Below are 23,975 nucleotides of genomic sequence, written 5' to 3'. Positions count from 1 at the left end.
TGTTTTGTTTGTTTTAAACTTGGTACATGCTGTGAGTGTGTTTTCGTCCAACCTGTTGACTGTCAGCTCCAGTCTGATCCGCTGTACTTACAATGCAAAGTAAGTACAGCAATCTACCCTGCTGAGCTGTTGTGTTCTGACAGGGGGACTACCCCCCGCCAGAACACTCCAATCAGCGCGCTCTGCCATTGGCTGAGAACACTGAGCGGGAGTTGATCGGCTGCTGGTTTTCCAGCATGCATGTCTGACACACATATGGCTGAATGTCAAATGTGTTTTTTTTTTTTAACTGACAAATGTCTCCCGACATTCGGCCCAGGTACCAGGCTTTAGAGTGGTGTCATCACCTCACCTGCATCCTGCTGAATGGACAATGAAGAAGCAGCAACACACTGATAGGTCATCAATTCTGCTCACTCCTATTCTTAATCTCTTTGTATACTAAATCTGAGATATAAGGAGTCGGAGTGGTAAAGAAAAAAATAAATACGACAAATTACGCACGCACATGCATCACAAACATTGTGGTAATGCAAATTTTATGTTTGTGCACCAGCACACTAGAGGTCTGTTAATATTAGCGAGTGTACTTTATGATGAGCATTGTTACAACACATTGCGGTGCAGTGTGTGTGTTTTTTTTTTTTTTTTTTTTTACCTTTTGAGGCTGGGTTCACACCTATGCAAATTAGATGCGGGTTTCCCTGCATCCAATTCGCATGACAGGAGATTGTGACTGGCTCTCTATGGAGCCGGTTCACATATCTCCGTTGCGGCTGCGGAGCGGCTTGCACAAGAACGCTGTGCCTCTTTGGCTCAGTTTCAGGGCCGAATTCAGGCAGAAATTCGCCACTGATTTGTCCCTGAAATGGAGAACCGGGACGCAGCGGACCCCCTGCTGCGAGTCGCATCTGTCGGATGTGTGAACCCAGCCTAAAACTTTTTACAATTACATTCAACTCTGTGCATGAAATATTAGGGATTATGTATATTATGTTGTGTTTGTGTGCTCTAATGATAATAATTTGAGTGTATTTTTGTAGAAAATACTGATAAACGCAAAACTGTTGATGTACAAAATCATCAGCAACATCATTTTATTCTCCGGGTCCGGTGCTTTCAGAAAATGTATGATTTGGGAGGTATTTTACAAACCAACAAAGCTTGTAAGTAAGAAACATGGTTAAAAAATGGTGAAACCTAGTCTGGTCAGCTGAGACCTGGCAATGAAAGGGTTAAAAGAGTCTTGTATTGACAGTAATATATGGCTGCCATTGCTGAACTTTTGAAAATGCTAGTTACCTGATTCTGGTTTCAATGCTTTGTCACCAACCTGGAACAATCATTTGGCCGTTGAAGTCACAACTCCTGATCTGCAAACTTGTTCCAGGTGAGTGGTCTGAAGTATTGAAGCCATTGATTCACCCAACGTGTTTCTTTTGGCATAGATTTCTATGAAAAGTACACTCCAGTTACAGATGAAAATTAAAGTAGTAGTAAACCTACTTTTTCATCTTTTACCTACAGGTAAGCTTGTAATACGGCTTGTCTGTAGGTACTGTAAATGTCTCCTAAACTTGCACCATTTAGGAGATATTCAGAGTTCATGCAGCCAGTGACGTCACGGTCACATGCGCTCTGATGGTCCGGCATACCGCGCCGGACCTTCAGAAACCGCACCGTAAACAGTGGCTCCCGCGTGCATGCGTGGGACTGATGTCATCGTGCCCCCCCGGCCACTCATGTAGCCAGAGGCCACGAACCCGGAAGGAAGACTGGGTAAAGATAGAAGCCCCATCAGCAGTGACAGCACGATGCTGGAGAACTTTGTTTTAAGGTAGGTCTCTCGTAATGTGCTAGTATGCGATGCGATGAGTTCTTCAGATTTTTTTTTTTTTGTTCAGCCCGCTGGGTTGAACAAAAAAAACCTGATAGTGTGTACCAGGCTTTACACTCACACAGCCGGATAAAAAAAAAAATGTCAATACTAAGAAGTTTCCTACAGCCACCAATCAGTCAAACCTGGCTCAGAAGTTTAATTTTGATTGGTGATTCTGGAACTTACACAGCATACGTATCTGGAAGTACACACCCAGTCACCCTGTAAGGTGATTTGTGCATTTTTACAGCAGAGACATAGCATTGAGTGAAAGTGTCTGATTTTAGAATAGGATCAGCATTTCATGGATTTATTTTGCATGTTGCCTAGCATTGCTGTTTGGTATATCTTACCCTGAAGATGGATTAAATGTACATTTGTTTTATATTGCAACCTTCTTATTTGCTTAGATGATGTTCAGACTACTCTTGTGAAGACTTCCCTCCTCCGAGTCCTGTGCTTGTATCAGAGGGTGGTGCCTCATGTAGTGTCTCAAAGTAATTTCGATTTCAGCAAACTGCTCAAAGGTGAGTAAAGGGCAGACGCTGTGGGCAGGTACACCGCGATTCCTCGTAGCCACTTATAAACCACTTTTGTCACATCTGGCCTCACAATAGGCTCCGCGAGAACCAGTTTTCTGTATCTATTTTTATTTAAAAAAATCAATTCCTGTGAAAAGTGATTTGGGATAAAAGTTGCCTTCAGTGCCAGAAGTTAATTAAATTTCACACATCCCGCTTCAAATCAATTCTCGACGCAGAACAGAAGTGCATTTCCTGTATCTAGGTTAACGGCAAGCGTGTTGATGGAAAGGTTTAATTGCTGCCCTCGCAGGCTATTTCTGTCTCTGTGCTGGGTGACTAATTAAACATCCGAATGCTATGTTACATATTTAGGCATTATGTAAAATTGCTGGTAAAGGAGGGGGGGAACTACTTATAAATACAATAAAGTAATAAATACAGTATTTGATTTTTTTGGTTGTCACTAAGATAAGCTAGGGGTCTTAAATGGAAATCTACTATACAAAAAATAATATTTAGGCATACATTTATCATCATAGATCAGCCTTTCTTGACCTTTTCAACACAGACGAACCCTTGAGTTAATGTTCCAATCTCCGGGAACCCCCGCTTAAAAATTACTATATCTACAACTCATGATAGATTAGTGTGATGGTCAGTAGGAAGAATGTTCTTTACACTTGTGGTCATTGGGAAGAGTTCTTTCCTTACAGATAGCCAAACAAGATCAATGGTGTCAGTGGGAACTTATCAGAGCGAGAGAAATTGTTCATTGCTCAAGGAACCCCTAAACTGTGGAGGAACCCTAGAGTTTCATAGAACCCTGGTTGAGGAACCCTGTCATAGATAAATGTATGCCACTATATGTCAGATATATAATGTAAATAAATATGATCAGTCTTACTGATGCAGAAAACCTACATGAAATGACTCCTGTACTTTCCCTCTGTGCAGGAGCTCCCTGTAATAAGGACCAGTCACTGCTGCTCTCTCTCCTTGTGCAGGATGACTGGTCTTGTCTCCGCCCCCTCCTGTAGTTTTCTGCAGTTAGCCTGTAGTGGGTGGGAAACCAACAACTGGACACTGCCCCCACCTATAACTGGCCTTCACAGCAAGCAGCACATGGAAGGGCAATGCATGCAAAACAAAATAAGAAAATTCCCAGCTCAACTCGCCAGCCAGTCTGCAACCAACTGAACAGTTTACGTTAAAAATGGGTTTAGTTGGCATACTTTTGCAAATACATGTGTAAGTTGCAAAGCTGCGCCAATGCACCCCATTATTATCTGTAGTCCTAACTCTTGTACATTTATGAGAGCCTCCATAGTAGAAGCACATGCATGATAATGGATAGATAGAGGGCAGTTGAGCCTGGAGGGTGCCCACCCCTCCTTAAGGGCACGGGGGCACACTGGACACCCAGCATAATGGCAGCAAAATTTGCACAATCCCTGTTTTTATCGCAAGCTGTTAGAATAATTCAGTTGGTTGCAGACTGGCTGGCGAGTTGTGCTGGGAATTCTCTTTGGTTTTGTTTTGCATGCGTTGCCCTGCCATGTGCTTCTTGCTGTGTAGGTGGGAACAGTGACCAGTAGTTTGTTACTGATGTAATATTAGGTTACACACTGGACACCTTTGCTGCCATTGTGCTGGGTGTCCAGTGCACCCCTGTACCTTTAAGGAGGGGTGGGCTACCTCCAGGATAACCTGCCCTTCATCTATCCATTAGAATGCATGTACTTCTACTATGGAGGCTCTCATAAATTTACAAGAGTTAGGACTGCAGATAATAATGGGGTCCCTTGGAGTGACTCTGCAGCTTACTCCTGTATTTGAATATGTGTGCAAACTAAACCCCTGTTTTTAACTGTTAGACAGGATAATTTGGTTGCAGACTGGCTGGCGAGTTGAGCTGGGAATTTTCTTTTCCCCCCTTTTTTTTTTTTGCTGTACTGGGTGGGCCTGCTGGTCCCTCCCACAGCTCTGCTCTCTGCACAGCACAGTGATGATTGATGTCACTGATACTTTTACAAGGCAATAACTGGGCTTTCAAAGGCATTTTCTGCAGACAGAGTTGTTTTATATAATTTTTGGCATTCAAGGAATTTATTCAAATTAGAGTTTTTGTGCCCAGTGTCAAGTTTTAATACAGAGTGCACCCATGCAACATTATTCACCAGCAAAGTTGTTTGGTTTCCCCAGATATACTAGACCTTTTCATATTGAACATATTGATTCTTTACCTTTATGCTAATCCTTCTGGACCCCAGTGGTCAGGGGCGTAACTAGAAATAGCAGGGCCCCATAGCAAAATGTTGTATGGGGCCCCCTGCAAACAGCCCCCCCCCCACAGCTGCCCTAGTGTCAATGCAGCGTGACCTGTACCACATATAGCGTGACCTGTGCCCCATGCAGCGTGACCTGTGCCCCATGCAGCGTGACCTGTGCCCCATGCAGCGTGACCTGTGCCCCATGCAGCGTGACCTGTGCCCCATGCAGCGTGACCTGTGCCCCATGCAGCGTGACCTGTGCCCCATGCAGCGTGACCTGTGCCCCATGCAGCGTGACCTGTGCCCCATACAGCGTTGCCTGTGCCCAATAGAGCCTGGTCTGCCTGTACCCCATACAGCCTCACCTGTGCAGAGGAAGAGGCAAGCCACCCGGATCAGCAGAGAGTGGGATAGGCCGCTGTAATAGCTTTCATTTGAATTTCCCGTCTTCCCGGGGCTCATTGTCACATAGTCCCACCTCTTGGCCTGACGCCTTTGATGACGTCACACGTCTCGCATTGGATTGGCGTTCTGTCTATCAAAGGCGCCGGGCCAAGAGGTGGTGCTATGTGACGTGAGCCCCGGGAACACTGGGAGTTCTAATGAAAGCTATTACATCGGGCAATTCAGCTCTCTGCTGATCCGGGTGGCTTGCCTCTTCCTCTGCACAGGTGAGGCTGTGTGAGGCACAGGCAGACCAGGCTGTATTGGGCACAGGTCACGCTGCATTGGGCACAGGTCACAGCTTGCCTCTTCCTCTCCTCTCTCTTCCCCTGGCTGGGAGACTGTGCCGGCGGTGCTCTCATCCTCACTGGGCCCCACTTGGCTGCGGGCCCCATAGCGCCCGCATGGGTCGCTATGGTAGTAGTTACGCCCCTGCCAGTGATCATATAATATAACCTACTTATTCTTTAGATGACATAAGGTGTTTGGCAGCAGCAGATTTACTGTGGCAAAGGAAAAGTACTTTTCCTTTCTCAAAAATGTATAATGTTATTCTGGTAATGAGGATATGCACCCTTTAGATTGATGTAACCTATTGTGATAGGTTCACGTTCATGTTTTGTTTTAACCCAGGCATTGTAAGCGAGAGAGGTGTACATGAAGAGGTCCCCCCGATCCTGCAGCATCAGATCCTTCAAGTCGCCCTGGAGTTGCCCGCCAACAAGTTTACCTGGTTTAAAGTGCAGGTTTGTTTTTGAGTTTCCCTAACTATCAAAGAGAGGCCTTGACAATGCATGTGGTTGTAACTATAAAAGGAGAGAATGCATGCCAACCTGTACAATTTCCTTGGCAGGATACACCTGATGTTGGTGGAGGGGAGAAGTCTGTATTTTATCTGCTTCTGAAAATGTTTGTCAGTTGTCACAAGGCACAGCTGAAAACATCAACCAGGCTTTTGATTATTAAGGTAAGTGTTATTTTTTTCCTCCTTTTGCAAATCTTTTTTTATATGTATGAGAGTAGCTAAACCTGAGAACAAAAGTGTCACATTGTAGTTTACCAGTCCTCAGATGAGATGGCTGCATTAGTGTTTTTTCTTTTATTTATTTATTTTTTAAATGTAGGCATGAAAGAGCTATCTCACAGAACTGCTTTAGGGGGTCCAAGATCAATCATTGTCTAGGCAAAGAAAACAGGTTCACTTTAATGTCCTCTGTCCTTTCCTTCCCTTTGCTTCCTCTGCTCAGGTGCCAAAGAAAAGTCTGTGTAACCTGTGAGTTGCTGGAATAGTAGCTTACACAGGGCAATAGATACCCACTTGCTCCTCCATACCTGGATGTAGCAGTTATTTCCTTTTGGCACCTGGTACTGAACGGATCAGCAGGGAAGCCAAGAAAAGGTAAGCTGCTGATTATTTCAAACCTGTTCCTCCCCTAAATGGGGGAAGCACAAGTTTGCTTTAAAGTTGCTATTTTGGCTGTATGTCTGTAATACTGTGTAGACAACTAGGTACTTGCATAAAGTGCGAGTATGTTGCTGCTTCTGCAGCAAGCGACTATTTGCATATCATTGTCAGGTGACCCAATGATATGCAAACAGAAGAGACTCCTTGCAGTAGCACAAATATACTCGCTGCTTATTCGGTCCTGTTGCATTTATGCTTAAAGTGTTACTAAACCCACAACAGTACAATCAGTCTGTATATGCAGTAAAGCATGCTTGTTATACTCACTGTGGAACCTAAGGGTTCCAGTCCTCTGCATTGTGAAAAAAGGCTATTTGATCCTGTATGCACAGATCCTCCTCTTCTTCCACTGGCCCCAATCCATCTCCTGATAAGACAGAGCCTTTGGAGTCACTCTGCACATGCCCTGTTTGGTGGTTATTGCTAGAGTTTTTTTTTTCTTGGGAGGGTGCATGTGATCTGCCCAGGGCCAATCGACATTGTCCAGACAGAAGGGTCAGGGGTCTTACAGCCTCATAAGACAGTTAAAGTAGAATGAAAACTCCTCCTACAAGATTGCTATATACTGCAGATAAGAAAAGGTATTTACCAGTTTATATTTACTAAAATAATTGCATTTCCATGTTCTGTATACTGTAGGACAGTGCCCACCAAATGCAGTCTCATCAGTGCAATGCTTGTGCATTGCAAATGGACGCAGCAGGAGTGAGAGTGAGGAGTCTCACTCGGCTATGGATGGCGTACCCCCTGCCCATGGTGCATGTACCCCCGGGAGTTGACCAGATATAGTGAATTCAGGGTTCTGGGTTTAGTAACACTTTAATTTTTATTTAGCCACAAGTTTACTTAAAAGTGGGTCCTTGTTCAGGCTATGATTATTCAAGTACAGTATTAAGATGTTAGATATTCCAAACAAGCAGCAATAATCTTTAAAACAAGCCCTGACACAGCTGCTAAATCACTGCTAAAGAGGCGTTGGTGCTTCTACTGCGCACTTTGAGGATAAATTGCTCTGGAGTACTTGCAGCTACAGTGGTCAGTGAGGGCTTTAAAGCTTTTTTTTTAGAGCTTGGGAAGGAAAGGTAAATGTGTCCACAGCTTGACCAAAGCTTTAGGTGAACCTATTGCAGCGATTCATAGTCAGTAAAGCTTTCTATGTAAAGCCTGTGGGTTAAGCTATAACCTTTTTGGCCTGAAAGGACAGTTTTGCATCCCTGTCAGACAGATTGCCAGCTTCAGTGGCCTACAAGGGGAGTTTTAGGTCTTCTCTTAGACTGTGTATGGTTATTCCCAGGACTGCACAGTGCATTATAGTAGTAATCAATATAAAAAGTCTATCGTTATTGTTTTAATATAGGTCCCTGATCACAGTATTTTTCTTTTTTTTTAATTCTGCAGATCCTGCGGGACAGCGGTGTGTTTGAATACACTTGGCAGGAGCTGGAGCTGTGGCTGAGGTGTCTGGATAAAGTGGAAGAGGACGCAAAAGAACTGGTGATCCAGTTTTTAGAGCCGGTAACAACAGTTGTTGACAATATCCAGTACAGTGTATACAGGTCATCATTCGATGCATGTTGTGTTTTAAAGCAGCCACAGGGGATGACAATGGTCAGAGCTCTCAACTAGAGTTTTTGGATTTTTTTTTCTCCACCATAGCAGCATGTGTCTCTTCTGCATTCTCTCTAATATTAAAAAAGCTGAATGTTTCAGATAATCATGTCTTCTACTCATTGTCACCCGGAGATCTCCATGCTTAACTGCTTCCCGCCCGCATTGTCGTAAAATGATGGACGGACAGGCAGGAACTCTATTGTTCTGGGAGGACATCTTACGACGTCTTTCTGAGAATGTGCCTCGCACGGCCGCTCCGACACGATCTGTCACCCGCTACGTCCACCGGACACAGCAGGTGATTGATCACTATACCGGCCCGCTGCTTGTGTCATGTGATCGCTGTGATCAATCACAGCACATCACATGACAGTTGTAAACCATGAATGGCTTCCTTTCATGCCATTCATTGTATAAAGTTGTGTTGCTAGCGGTGATTGGTCATAGTGATCACATGGTATAGATAGGGCCAATCACAGCCCACTTGTACCATGTGATTAGCTGTGACCCATCACAACAATAGACAGTGTCTACACATTTTCATTCAGTAAAATATTTGCTTATAGTGGTGAAATTCACTGCTATGAGCAAGTATATAAAAAAAAAAAAACTCCCCAGAGTTGCACAATGTTACTATGGTCACAGTATGTAAAAAAGAGAATTTGTAAAAAAAGCATTTGAAAAAAACATTTTTTTTTTTTACTTATACATACTGTCACCAGTCAGTGTCCCTGATCACAGCCACACCAGATATATGATGACACTGTACTGCACTGATGACACTATGTAAAAAAATTACAACTTCAAAAAACGTGCCATGCCTCTTACTAAATACCTCAGACTGTCTACTACAAAAGGTCATTTGGGGGATATTTGTACTGTCCTGACGTTTTCAGGCCTCAAGAAATGAGATGGTGTGTCAGTTCATCAGGACTGATCACTTTTTTTAGATATATATTATAGCTTGTGGCCTCTATAACTTTCCTACAGACTAAATAATATACACTGATGTGGGTTATTTTCACCAAAGAAACTAAGCAGACTACATTTTGGCCTAAATTTATGAAGAATTATTTATTTGCAAAATTTTATAACAGAAACAAAGAACGTGTTTTTTTCGTTTTTTTTTTTTATATTTTTGGCCTTTTTTTGTTTAGCAAATAATAAAAAACCCAGTGTGGTTAAATACCACCAAAAGAAAGCTCTATTTGTGTGAAAAAAATAATAGAAATTTCTTATGGTTACAGCATTGCATACCTACGCAATTGTCATTCAAATTGTGACAGTGCTGAAAGCTGAAAATTGGCCTTTGAAGGAAGGGGGTAAAAGTGCCCGGTATTGAAGTGGTTAACCTTAGAGAGAAAAAAACTGAAACAGTTAGGTATCTAATTAAAAACAAAAGTTTGGAGCAAAAAATTGATGCTTTAATCGCATCCCAGAGTGGGACTAAGCATAACAGTTCCCCATCCATTGCTCAGGACCCTCATGCTGAGGAACAAGGGGCGAGAGACGATGAATTTCTTTCAAGGGACCAGGAAGAGGCTGATGTCCGAAGAACCTAATACGAAAGGATCAGGTTTGCAGGAAAGGTGGTTGGTACAGTCTCTCACTGAATTGGTCCGCTCCACATTTTTACTGCCAATAAGCGCAGTCAATCAATAAGCCCACCTCTGGTTTTGGTTTACTAAAGCCTCCTCAATCTGTTCATGCTTTTCCTATCCATTCATGGCTAAAAAAGCTTTTGTTTTCTGAGTGGGAGCACCCAGATAAACAGTTTTTTTCCTCCAAAAAAGTTTTCAATACTTTATCCTACGGAGGAAGAGTTCTATAAGAAATGGGGATTTCCAGCAGTTGACACTGCTATGTCCTCTGTACCTGACTTGTCCAGTAGACAATGCTCATATGCTAAAGGATCCAACAGATAAGAAGTTGGAATTCCTTTTTAAAAGCTATATTTTGCTTGCAGGTTCAGCCTGGGCTGGCAGCGATCAGAGTATTTCAGTCCTTAAAGGACCAGTTCATGGAGGTACTCAAGATTATTCCTGATCAGCAGGCCCAAGATTTGGCTGGGATATCAGAAGCGTTGTGCTTTACAGTAGGCGCTATTAAAGACTCTATTCTCCAGGCCTCACTGCTCATGCTAGGGCTGGTACATGTGCGTAGAGTCCTATGGTTGAAAAATTGGTCAGCCAAAGCGCCATGCAAAAGCTCTTGGCCAGTTTCCCATTTCATAGTGAAAGGTTATTTGGAGACGATCTGGATAGGTATATCCAAAGAATTTTCTAATGGGAAAAGTTCCCTTTTACCGGTTAAAAAGAAGTTTAAGCATTTTTTATCTTTTAAAATGTGCTTCTTCTCTGGTGCCGAGGGCATTAGCCTCCAGGCAGTAGCGACGGCCTCCACCGTCAGGTTCATGAGGTAAACCTCAGGGTCAGTCCCAGGGCCAAAAGAGAACCTGGGGGAGGAAACCCACAAAACAAAATACTAAAGCCTCTATGAAGGGGCACCCCCGCTCGCTCGAGTGGGGGGAAAGCTTGTACAGTTTTCAAGGGTCTGGCAGGAACAATGTCAAGACAGATGGGTGGCTTCCTCAATTTCTTTAGGTTACAAACTAGAGTTCCAAGGGTTCCCGTCTCTTCGCTTTCTCAGATCAAACGTTCCCAGAGATCCAGTGAAAAAAGAAGTCTTTCTTTCTAGCTTTGGATCATCTCTTGTCTCAAAGAGTGATATCGGTGGTCCCCTTAGAAGAGCAAGGATTAGGGTTTTTATTCAAACCTTTTCAGGGTTCCAAAACCAAACGGGGATGTCAGACCCATTTTAGATATCAAAGATCTAAACCGGTTTTTGAATATCCGTTTTTTCGCATGGAGTTAATCTGATCAGTAGTCTCCATCCTACAAAGGGAGAACTTCTGGCGTCAATCGACATCAAGGATGCTTTTCTCCATGTGCCGATTTTCCCCGCTCACCAGAAATTTCTGTGCTTCGAGGTAGAAAATCTTCATTCCAGTTTGTAGCTCTGCCTTCAGTCTAGCTACTGCACCTCGAGTGTTTACAAAATCTTCATTCCAGTTTGTAGCTCTTCCTTCAGTCTAGCTACTGCACCTCGAGTGTTTACAAAGGTCCTGGCTCCTCCTTTACCCAGGTTAGGGGCTCAAGGTATAACGATACTAGCCTACTTGGACAATCTACTCTTGATAGATCAATCGGTAGCCCGCTTAAACCAAAGTTTGGTCACCACAGTCAGCTACCTGGAATACCTAGGTTGGATTCTCAACCTAGAAAAATTCTCCTTAAAACCATCAAGGAGCTTGCAGTACTTGGGGCTGATCATAGATACTCAGAAGAGGGTGTTTTTGCCCCAGGAAAGGATCAGTTCCATAAGGGAACTGATTCAGTTGATCAAAACAAAGAAGAATCCTTCTGTTCGACTTAGCATGAAATTGTTGGGAAAGATGGTGGCTTCTTTCATTCAAGACTGCTGCAAAACAGTATCCTGCCAACTTGGAACAAGAAGGTCCAAGCTCTGGAATTCCCAATGCGTTTATCCCCCAAGGTGCATCAGAGCCTCAATTGGTGGTTAATATCCAAGAATCTTCAAAAAGGAAAATCCTTTCTACCAGTTACCTGGAAGGTGGTGACAACAGATGCCAGCCTCCGCTGCCACCACTCAGAGCTGGTGGTGGCAGCGGATGCGGTTCCTCTGCAGAGCTTGGGCGGTCTCCTTTCATCACATCTCTAGTGGTTGTATACGGTTCTTATGAAGTGAACACTCTGCTGTTATTTACCCATCATCCTGGAGGTGAGCAGTTTGGAGCATTGCTTGGACATCTATGAGGGGGATATCCTTTCCATGACGGCTGAGGTTCGTTTGCTGGAAGAAGTACTCAAGGATTCCAGTGTTGGCGTCACTATGCCTTTTTAAATGGGGCTTTCTGGTAAGCCTTCAATCTTCCTAGGGTGAAGGGCGGTGTATTGCGGTGGAAGTCACAATATACACATCTGCAGTGAAATCACCAATTCATCACTTCACATTGTTTATTAATATATGGACACTAGGGTTTATGAAAATCATATTTTTATATTTTTTTTTTATTTTTTTTTAAATTCAAATAAATTTTGTGATCACGTATTCTTATATATTTGCATTTTTTGTATATATTTATATTTAAGTTTGTCACGGTACATTTATCCAGCGCTGCACTTTTTTTCTGTATATGTTACATTTGTGCCCCCTATCAGGGTTATAAGTGTTCAGCTGCAGGGTATCTTCACAGGTTTCACGTATTTATCACTTAATTATTTATTCACCTAGCGCACATTTTTTCTTTAGAAATATTAATGAATTTAAAAAAAACTGAACAGTAAAGTTAGCCCAATTTTTTTGTATAATGTGAAAGATGTCGTTATGCCGCGAGAATCGTGATCTTTATTCTAAGCAAAAAAATTGTGATTCTCATTTTGGCCAGAATCCTGCATCTCTACTTTACAATCACTTCAAGCTACTAAAAGAGGACACTGGTCTGTCAGCAGCTTCAGACTCTTATAGGCACCCAAGCACTGCCTTTTACTAAACAGTGACCCCATTCAGTAACAGAGAACATTTTTTAGCAGTTTTTAAGTCCCGAGGTCCACAGGAAACCTAAAGTTCCTGACAGGAAGATAATAGGCAGTTTTCATTGGTGCTCATGCAGTGCAAAGCAAAAGCAATCCTTAAAGTGATTGTAAAGCTTCGTGTTTTTTTTTTTTTTGTTCTTTTTAAATAACATGTCATACTTTCCTCCACTGTGCAGTTCAGTTTTGCACAGTGTGGCCCCGATCATCCTCTTCTGGGGTCCCCTGGATGTATTAAGGTGAAAAAACATGAGGGTTTACAACCCCTTTAACTCTCCCCCTCGCCAACAGTTGATACTCCCCTATCACTGCTCTTGTACCACTTTGTTTGGCTGCCCAGGACTTGGCAGGTACAGCCCTGTGTAATCAAAATGCCCTTAGCACCGTCGCATTGCAAAGAGAAAAGAGTCACATAATCACGCATACCTGAAAGAGCTGGGTATTTCTCTTTTATATAAATATAGCGCTCACAAACACAATAAGTGAAAATATGTTGACCAAAAAAGGAACAAAGTCCAAATAAAATAAGTGAAAATAGTCCAAATAAAGTGACTAAAGGTGCTCCAATCCAAAGTGAAGGAAAAATTCAGGTGTGCAACACCCCCTCATGTACCCCACTCACCAGATCTGAACGACCCCCAGCTTTTCAGTCTGGTGGGTCATTTACAGCTTGATAAAGAAATCCTGGGATGACGGATATGGTGATAAGTCTTCAGGTCCAGAATTCCTTTATTGAGTTTCTCAGCCAGAAACAACAGGTACCCAGAAGTAAAAACGGAAGGGAACTGATAGTGAAGTACCATTAAAAAAGGTTTTATTGTAAAATGGAGTGGGTACTTACAACAAGTAAGATAAAACAAGCCTCAAACATTGAGCTGTGGGTGTAAAAACGCCATTCCTGGCGTGCGTTCAATGGGACCGGAAGTGACGTCAATGATACCGGAAATAGCATCAACGTTTCGCCCTCCCACAGGGCGTCATCAAGGACCTAATTTCTGGCTAGCTGAGCCATCTTAAATAGGGGGCGGAGGAGAAACGCCCCTCCAAGGGACCAATCAAATTTGGAATAGCGGCCATTTTGTTGGTGGGACAAAAGAGTCGCTTCTAGAGATAGAGCACAATCCATAGGAGAGACAGAAATGCCATTTTGTTGATTTGATAAATCAAACAAATACTTCCAGAGAATCAATAGACATCAATTCAGGCTAGATAGTGGAGCAATAATCAGAAAACCTTTTATACGGACTTCAAAGCATTAAAAATTCAAGAAAATTTTCACTTATTTTATTTGGACTTTGTTCCTTTTTTGGTCAACATATTTTCACTTATTGTGTTTGCGAGTGCTATATTTATATTTTTCAAGTGATTAGCACTTTGTGTATAGCAGCTGCATTTTGTATTTTTATTTTTTGTTGTTTGATACACCATTAGCGCAAGCGTATATACTTAGTATATATCTAGGGTATTTCACTTTGCTCCTAAAGGCTAACTGGAGCAGTGGAGGAGTGCGAAAAGGTTAATGTATGCTGTTTGGAAGGTGGGAGAGTTAGGTCATTTTTTTTTTTTTTTTTTTAACTTCACCCTGCATGGGCAGAGGAATGGGGTCCCTTTAAAGCTGATCACCGCACAGTTAAAATATGTGAAACATGGGAGCTCTGTTTGTGATCTTGTTCATCCAGTCCAGAAATTTGCTGATCACCGCACAGTTGAAATATGTGAAACATGGGAGCTCTGTGTGTGATCTTGTTCATCCAATCCAGAAATTTGCACAGCTCTGCCAGACAGCCTCGGGTCTGGTACGAATTTTAATGGGAACGCCAATAAAAAAAAATGGCGTGGGGTCCCCCAAAAATCTATACCAGACTCTTACCCGAGCATGCAGCCTGGCAGGCCAAAGGGGAGGGGGGGAACGTGTGAGCGCCCCCCCCCCCCCCAAAATTCATACCAGACCACATGACCTCAACATGGGGGGACACCCCAAAGCACCTTGTCCCCATGTTGTGCACAAACCCTGGTGGTGGTTGCGGAACCCTGGCAGGGGACTTATCGGAATCTGGAAGCCCTCATTAACAAGAAATATATATAAAACAGCGCTCGCAAATGAATTCATGTAATGTAGTGATCTTTAAAAATCCTCTTGCAGCTGCAGGATAAAAGTGCTTACACTTTGATGATATATAACAAATAAACCTGCGCTAGCAATTTACTAAAAATAATTGATTAACTGTACCAAAACCAAATCATAAATAATCTATACAAATAATAGTGAATGTGAGAAATGTGTAAAAAATATTGATAATGTATACCATACACAATTAACCGCGCACTGGGTGAAATCGTGCATGAAATGCACTAATAAGGAAAAAATATGCAAAGTGAAAGAGGACAAATCGCAAATATATGTGATGAACAAGCGCGACTATGAAGTGATATAGTGTCATTAAACTAATGCAAAAATTATATAAAATAAAAGCACTCTCATAAATTGTGAATGACAATGAAGTAAGCCTCTAAACAATCATAGACGCCAAGTGAAAAAATGAAACAAAAAAGTCAATTGCATCCAAATTTACAAATGATGGAATATCCATAGCTTTAAGAAGCTCCTTCACAGAAGGGACAGATGGCAGACTTCTAGCATATTCATCCGCAGGATGATATATAGCTACCGATATGCTGATGTTAAAGATGGTTGGGACCATAGAACTCGCGTTCCACCAAAAAAGAAAAAAAAAAAAAAAAAAAACAAAAAACACATTTCTCACATTCACTATTATTTGTATAGATTATTTATGATTTGGTTTTGGTACAGTTAATCAATTATTTTTAGTAAATTGCTAGCTCATTAACAAGAAGGCTCCCGCTGTCTACCTGCTCCACCCCTCAATGTGTGACCATTCTTGAATAGCTTAGGCGCTGGGCCACCCAGGGACCTCATCTGGTGGACCACCCCCTGTGACGTAGGTGACCGGTGCATTTGGGGGCGGTGCCACTAGGTGATCTCGCCGGGTGTCCTCGCCTCTAAGCAGTTTAAAAACTGTCACACAATGGAGCAAACAGATGTCGGGAGCCTTCGGCGCAGGCAGAGCTTTTTTTTTTATTTTTATTTTTCTGATTTTGCGGTGGCGGCATGATTGACGATGGATCCACACCGGGGACACTGTTTATTTTTAATAAAGGAATTGTCAAACTGTATCTGTTTTTATTTCTTCTTGATGCTTTTTTTGGTGAATAAGTAGAGCTACAATGTACCTCTACTCATTCACATTGGGATCTTGTGTCCCCATTGTTTTTTTTGTTTTGTTTTGTAAATTCTTTTTATTAAAGGTTTTTCACATAGAAAAAACATATACAAACTTAGAACATAATAAACATTCAGCACCACAATTCAGCACCAGTGTACAATGCAGCTCCCATATCTAATAGTAACAGATATCAGAAATCTTTCCATACAAAAATCATAGCAAAGGGGAAGACAAATTAAACAAAAAAGGGGGGGGGGAGGAAAGAGGGGAAGGGGGAGGACAAATATAATATACAGTTGTTATACACAGTATAATATCCCCCAATAGCCGTAGTAAAGGAGAGTCTAAAATTCCCATCTAGGCTTAACCAAACCTCTCCACCCGCCACATAATTCAACTAGTCACTGGGAGGCATTCAATTAGATGCAGTGGAATTATCCTCAATCCAGCCACCCCACACCCTTTTAAACTTATGAGGTACCCCTCTACAGAGATATGTAGCTTCATACAGCGGCAGAGCCTTATTAATCAATGCCTTCCAGGCCATGAGGGTAGGTGCCAGCGGTTGCTTCCACGACAAGATAATCACTTTGCGAGCATAATACAGGAGCAACGTGAGCAGAGTACGACTCACATTTTTGGGTGCTAATGTGTCTACCAGGCCCAACAGACAAATTTCAGTGGATGGTGCAATAGCAATTAAAGTTACCGACCTAATACAGTCCATCACAACCTTGTGGCCCCATTGTTAAAGTGGGCTTCCATATTCCGATAAGCACCCTGCCAGCAGACCCGCACATCCTCCACCCAGGGTTGTGGGAAAGAGGCCCTAGTCCCCAATAACATGGTGCTTTGTTGTGAGGGGTGGCAGAGCCCCCTCCCCCCTTGTTGAGGGTATGTAGCCTGGTATAGTTCAGGAGGGAGGGGGGGGGGGAATCGCTCGTCCCTTTTTCCTGGCCCGGCAGGCTGCATGCTCGGATAAGGGTCTGGTATGGATTTTGGAAACAACCAACCCCCCCCCATTCTTTTCACATTTTTATTGCCGGCAATGTTTGTTTTTTTTTTTTTTGTTTTTTTAACATTCAGCTGTCAGCAGGGAACAGCTGACAACTGATGAGTCCTCCGTTGTTAAGGACACGTCGGCTGGCTTTCCGGCCAGCTCCTTAAAGCGGGAGTCCGGCGACCAGTTTTTTTTTTTTGGTCATTTAGACACTTTGCTAATCCCAAAATAATACTCACTGTTTGGGTGTAATATTTTCGCCTCTGTCTGTTTTCGTACTGAAGAATAACTTAAAAAATGTGATGCTGGCTGTTTCCATCTTGCTTGTGGGCGTGTGAAGCCCACAAGCATTGATTTCCGGGATGTGGTGAATGCTGTTCATTCACAGCTTGTTCACGCGCATGATCATTGTTTCCGCACTGAATCTTGGGAAGCCTGACACTAAGCTCCCAGGAGACGGCACCGGGGAAAGGCAATAAACACGCCTACTCCCATGGGAGGAGAGACAGGAAGTGCCGCAATAAAGTACAATATAAAGGTAATTACAGCGATAACAATTTTTTTTGTGCGGCATTTGAACATCTATGCAATTAACTGCATAGGGTAAGGGGTAAGATTAAGTTAAAAATTTGAGTGGAACCCTGCTTTAAAAAACAGTTAAAGACATTGGTGGCTGCCAGCTCCAAAAATTTGCATCTGAACCACTTCTAAAATCACTGCTGCTTTGGAAATTCACAGTGAAAACAGAGGGGGGATTCACACTGGACATGTGTGAACCTAGCCTTAAGGTCCTCTTTTTTTATATTTTTTTAGGTCCTCTTATCCATCACATCCAGTTCCCTTCTCCTTTGTAAATGGCTCTGGCTGTAGGGTGGGACAGTGATGTTGCTGCCAGGGATGCCTATTGTGACTTATTCTTTCAGCTGTAATTTGTTTTCTTTCAGGCTTTGGTCAAACTGGTATCTAACCCATATCCATACACGGACAAAGCTGCTGATTACGTTCAAGAGGCCAGTGTGCTCCAGTCCAGTTTGGGAAAGCAGGATTCCGACACAGTCAGCATTCCCATCTCCCACATTGATGGTGTGTTTCTTTCTAAACAAATAAATAAATAAGAATAAAATATATAAATACATATAATATAATTTTAAATTTTCTCGTTTGCTGTATACTATGCCATTAAATTACTTGCTTTCTTGCTGAGCTTTAAAGATATAGAACATAAGTTGGTTATTCGCTTAAAGCGGGGGTCCACCTATCTATCGTTTTTTTTTTTTTTTTAGTTCATTCACAAACTTTTCTTCTCAGCATTACATACTCACATATTGTGTGTAATATGTCTGCCTGTGTCAGATTTCGTCGGAAAGAATAACTTATATTATTCACTGCAGGCAGTTTCCATCTTCATTGTGGGCATTTGAAGCCCACAAGCATTTATTTCCTGGATGTGGTGAATGCTGTGCTCCCAGCATTCACCGCTCATTCCCGCACATGCTCAGTGGCATCCTGGGAAGCCCGAGACTAGCTCCCAGGAGTCTGGGAGAGGCTAGAAACACGCCTACTCCCACGGGAAGTGCAAAGAAGAATAGAAAAATAAAAGGTAATTACGGCGATTTAAATTTTTTTAAACGGCATGTCAGTATCTAGGCAAGGAAGAGAATACATACAGATATTGTTCAAAATTTGGGTGGAACCCCGCTTTAAGAAAAAAAGCTAATAAATTTCAATGCTTTGTGCTCTAGAACTCTGACTAGGAGATGGGAGGGGGGCAAGCGGCATTGTGAGGAATTTAAAACAAATACAGCATCTACATTTTGTTTTTGCTGCAGATGTGATGGACATGGTGGATGTCATTGTTGAAGGCAGTGAAGGCTTGGATGAAGAAGTTGGCTTTAATCTTGACGAAGAGATGATTCTTCAGACATTTCCTTTCAGTGCTGTGGTCCCAGTAGTAATGGAAGCCAGGAATAGGATCCTGACATCAGAGGAGGATGAACATGGTAAGAACATTATTTGCTGACACTGCTGAAATTTCCTAGTCTGATTCTTACTGTGCAGTAAATTACAAGAAGCTAATAAAAAGACAGATTTGAATTTCTTATACTGACACTCAGTGTTTCCTAGTTTATGTTCCACTAACAAACTAATTAGGTCCTTAAAGCAAAACGCCAAGGAAAAAAAATGGACAAGTAAAAGTAAAAAAAAGTAGTTTTTGCTGCAATTCTCACATCCAGTCTAAAGTTGTGAAAGGCCCCCACCTCCACCCAAACACAGTAATTGCTTTCCGCAACTAGATGTTGCCTATCTTCCAGGGTGAATGACCATCATCATTCAACCCACTTTCTCTGATCCCAAGCTGTCATAGACCCATCCTGTGGGGTTTATTGTAATATATTGATTACTAGAATATACCGATGGTCCTCTTTATTTCATGGCTAATATATCTTTAGTAAAGCAGAGGTTTATTTAGTACCCCCATGAGAGCACCTATGGGGTAACTGGCTTTTGCATAGTAGGGGTATAATTAGATTGAGAATAGGCAGCGCACCAAAAATAAAATAAAATGTGTAAATCATTCAAAATAACATGAAATAATAGTCTACAAGTATATCCTAGTAATTAAATCCACTGATATGCATCCCTCAATATTCCACTCAGTAAATGCGAATGCGTTTTGTCTCCTGGGTTTCATCAGAGACCAGGTGATGAAATGTATCATATCGGGATTGTCACAGAGACACGTAGGTACAGACCCACCAATAAGTAAGACACCGATAGTGCATCCACCTAGGTGAGTATGAATGTTTATATTTTTTAATGCCCATACTTCTCTTTTAAAAGAAAAACCTATTACACACACCTATATGCTGATACTGACTTAATTGTGCCGATTTGTCAGTGGTATATCCATCTAGTCTAAGATCGAGACGACAGAGTGGTGCTTAAACTGTGGCTCTTGGTTAGTCTTTATCTCACCATTGTGACACTATTCCCACTGATGTCAATGATAAGCCACTATTTCTACCACTAATACAAATGATGGGGCACAATTTCTCCCACTGACGTCAAAGATGAGGCAGTAATTCTCCCACGACCACAGGTACTAGGCCATTTTTTTCCTCCCATAGATCACCAAACCTGTGTCCTTGTTTATTTCTCCTGACCTCCAACCCTAGGTCCTTGTTTACTCTCACTGACCCCCAACCCTGGATCTATTTTGACTTCCCCCGACCCCCAACCCTGGGTCTATGTTGACTTCTCCTGACCCCCAGCCCTGGGTCTGTTGACTCCCCCTGACCCCCAGCCTTGGGTCTATGTTGGCTTCCCCTGACCCCCAGCCTTGGGTCTATGTTGGCTTCCCCTGACCCCCAGCCTTGGGTCCATGTTGACTTCCCCTGACCCCCCAACCCTGGGTCTATGTTGACTTCCCCTGACCCCCAGCCCTGGGTGTATGTTGACTTCCCCCAACCCTAAGTCCTTGTTTACTTTCACTGACCCCCAACCCTGGGTCTATGTTTACTTCCCCTGACCCCCAACCCTGGGTCTATGTTTACTTCCCCTGACCCACAACCTGAATCATTGTTTACTTCCACTGACCACCAACCTTGGGCCATTGTTTATTTCCACTCACCAGAAACTCTGGATCATGGTTTGCTCCCACTGACTTACAACCCAGGGAATTGTTTACACCCACTGACCTCTGACACCATGATATTTTCTATCACTACTGGTCCTTTGCTAATACGTTTTTCCTGCCAAGTGAGTTTTGTTCCTTGGAGAGTAGATTATGAAGTGTATTTTGACAAGTGGTCATTCTAATGGGATTCGTTCCATTCCATTAGGTTGCAGGATTGCACCTGGAGTACTAGGTGATAAACATCGGTGGATTCATTTATTATTGAACTTTCTAAATAGGGTTACAGACTGTTGTTTCATGTGTTATTTTGATAGATTTGTGTTCTTTATTGCATGTTGTTATTATGTGCAATGGCTTTTGACAAGGTGTGTAGTAGAGCTGCACGAGCATTCTGGCTAAAATGAGAATCACAATTTTTTTGCTTAGAGGATAGATCACGATTCTCTCACGATTCTCGCAGCGTAACATCATCTTTCACATTAAAACAAAAGAATTGTGCTAACTTTACTGTTTCATTTTTGTTTATTTATTGAAGTGTATTTTTTCCCAAAAAATTGCATTTGAAAGACCGCTGGGCAAATACAGTGTGACATAAAATATTGCAGCAATTGCCATTTTATTTCCTAGGGTCTCTGCTAAAAAAACAAAAAATATTTTATATATATATATATATAATGTTTGGGGGTTCCAAGTAATATTTTTAGCAAAAAATATTGATTTTAACTTAAGAAAGAAGTGTCAGAAAAAGATTCAGCCCGGGTTCACACCTATGCGAATTAGATGTGCGTTTCCGCACATCTAATTCGCATAGCAGGAGAATGTGACTGGCTCCCTATGGAGCCGGTTCACATATCTCCGGGGCGGCTGCGGTGCGCACTGCACAAAAACGCTGTGCGTCTTTGGCTGCGTTTCAGGGCCGAATTCAGGCATAGAATCGGCCCTGATTCGTCCCTGAAATGGTGAACAGGGACGCACAGCGCTCCTGTGCGGTCCGCAGCGAATTATGGTGTGAACCAGGGCTTAGACTTTAAGTGGTTAAACTTCCTGCATTTACACGTTGTTTAAAGCTTGGCAGATTGCCCAGGTTATTTGTTTACACAGAGAAGTTTATCCCTTTGATCTAAGAAGGAAGTTAGATACAATGTTTCAAGTTCTAAACTTGGCAGACTGCCTGGATGTTTTCTTTTGACAGCTGAGTGAACAGATAATCTCTCCACTTGTTTATATGAAAGAATCGGCAAACTCAGCAGGAGAGATCATCAGGGGAGGTGAATCGAGATCACGATTTTTTAACGATTAATTGTGCAGCTCTAGTGTGTAGCACATATTTATGTACACTGAATAGTTACCATATTAGCGTAGTGTTACTAGTTACAGCATATTTGTAAATTATATTGAGATTGGTGTTGGCTGATTCTAAGTAACAAAATTTGTTGAGACCCTTTCTTTTGTTATTAGTTGAAGGCCTTGTTCCATAATTCCTAAAGTGGCTTGCCATAGTGGACTAGCTAGTTCCTGAATTCTGCATGTATTTGCCTCTGTACTGTGACATATGCAGTCGTCTTCTCTGTGTTTCAGAATGTGTAATCCCTTATCTGGTGTCTGTCCTGACTGACATACTACACACCCAACGGGATCCACTTGCCCTTTGCTTGATGCTCCAGTCTTATGATAAAGAGTTAAAGCCCTCGGATACTGTTGGGTATATTCAACTTCACAACTTTTACAACTATTACAGCCTGTGGCTACCGCCATCTGCCAGAGAGTCCACAGTAAGTGAAACTTTAAAATGAAGGAGCATTATTGTAAACAATATTTATTTCTTATAACTGTGTGGGGTTAACATTTTTAATAGCATTCGGTATAGAATTTTTTTTTTTTTTTTTAAATGTCACATTTTACCACCACAGACATTAGTTAGACACTCTCAAAAGAGGAAAAGGCTATAATGGGCTATAAAGTGCAAGGAAGGAGGGGGATTTTTTAGGGAATTGACTCTCTAGCGAGCTTAAAGTGATTGTAAAGTGTTGTTTAAAAAAATATAACAAATATGTCATACTTGCTCTGTTGCAGTGGATTTGCACAGAGCAGCCTGGATCCTCCTCTTCTCGGGTCCCTCTTCGCTGCTCCTGGCCCCTTTCTCCTGTTGAGTGCCCCCACAGCAAGCAGCTGGCTATGGGGGCACCTGAGCCGAGCTTCAGACACGGAGCTGCCGTTTGGCCCCGCCCCCTCTCTCCCCTGATTGGCTAACTGACTTTAATTGACAGCCGCGGGATCCAATGGCGCCACTGCTGTGTCTCAGACAATCAGAAGATAGTCTCGGATGGCCGAGGGACTCGTGGACATTGCTTGATAAAGATGGGATCAGGTAAGTAAGAGGGGGTGCTGGGGAGGCTGCTAGACACAGAAGGCTTTTTATCTTAATGCATACCATGCATTAAGATAAAAAGCCTTCTGCCCTTTACAACCCCTTTTAAGCCTTATTCACATGGGCTGAATTCCTGCCCAACATTTGGCCCGTGTGTATGGCACCCTGTCCGAACAAAGCCAGTTTTGCTGGCTTCTGTCAGACGAGCATGCTGGAAAACCAGCAGCCGACCGGCTCCTGATCAGTGCTCTCAGCCAATGGGGGGGGGTCCTTCTGTTAGAACGCAACATCTCAGTGGGGGAAATCGCTGTACTAACGTTGGATCCTTAGTACAGCGGCTCCGACCGGAGCTGACAGTTTTGTTTTTTTTTTCGTTCAATGAAAAAAAAATAATAGTGTGAACCAGGCTTAAAAAGCACATTGAAAGTCAATATGTGCTCGTTTATGAATAGAGAAAAAACACTGAAAATGCACTTTAGGCACTTGATTTTTCTGTGCTTTTGCCTTGCGTTTTTTTTTTTTTTTTTTTTTTTTTTTTTTTTTAGGTTGGCAACAGGATCTCTTTAGATCAACTTTGAGCTATCCTGGTAAATATTTGTCACAGGCAGCCCATTTCCCACAGTAACCTATGTACCTGTAAGCTGTTCTTGGCAGTTGTCAAGACCCTGACAATTTTAGGAGAGTCATCTACTTATGAAACTGACCTAGAATACATGACATTAGGTTAAATGTATTAGGATGCAGGAATTCTTTTAACTGCACTCCTTCTTTTATCCCATGGTAGCTTTTTCCTGAAAAGATTTCAGCAAATATAAGTACCATTTAGGTGTGGAATCATATTTTTATTTTTACAAAATAAACATTTAACTGTAAAAAAAATAAAAAATAAAATAAAATAAGCCTTAAACTGAGCAATGGA

General features: G+C 42.3%; 1 protein-coding gene across 1 annotated transcript in view; it reads left to right on the top strand.

Annotated features, from left to right (window-relative positions):
- URB1 (URB1 ribosome biogenesis homolog) overlaps window positions 1–23,975 on the top strand; it is a 137,233-nt gene that overhangs the window by 49,210 nt on the left and 64,048 nt on the right. The window contains exons 13-19 of the mRNA XM_073617120.1: window positions 2,290–2,406; window positions 5,751–5,863; window positions 5,971–6,084; window positions 7,981–8,097; window positions 17,996–18,134; window positions 18,881–19,051; window positions 22,267–22,460. Of these exons, the coding sequence (XP_073473221.1) occupies window positions 2,290–2,406; window positions 5,751–5,863; window positions 5,971–6,084; window positions 7,981–8,097; window positions 17,996–18,134; window positions 18,881–19,051; window positions 22,267–22,460 (965 nt within the window). The remainder of the gene's footprint in view (window positions 1–2,289; window positions 2,407–5,750; window positions 5,864–5,970; window positions 6,085–7,980; window positions 8,098–17,995; window positions 18,135–18,880; window positions 19,052–22,266; window positions 22,461–23,975) is intronic.

Source organism: Aquarana catesbeiana, linkage group LG02 (assembly GCF_042186555.1).
Source record: "Aquarana catesbeiana isolate 2022-GZ linkage group LG02, ASM4218655v1, whole genome shotgun sequence".
NCBI classification, from domain to species: domain Eukaryota; kingdom Metazoa; phylum Chordata; class Amphibia; order Anura; family Ranidae; genus Aquarana; species Aquarana catesbeiana.
The sequence above is the reverse complement of the archived record's forward strand: the minus strand, read 5'-3'. Positions and strand labels throughout refer to the sequence as shown.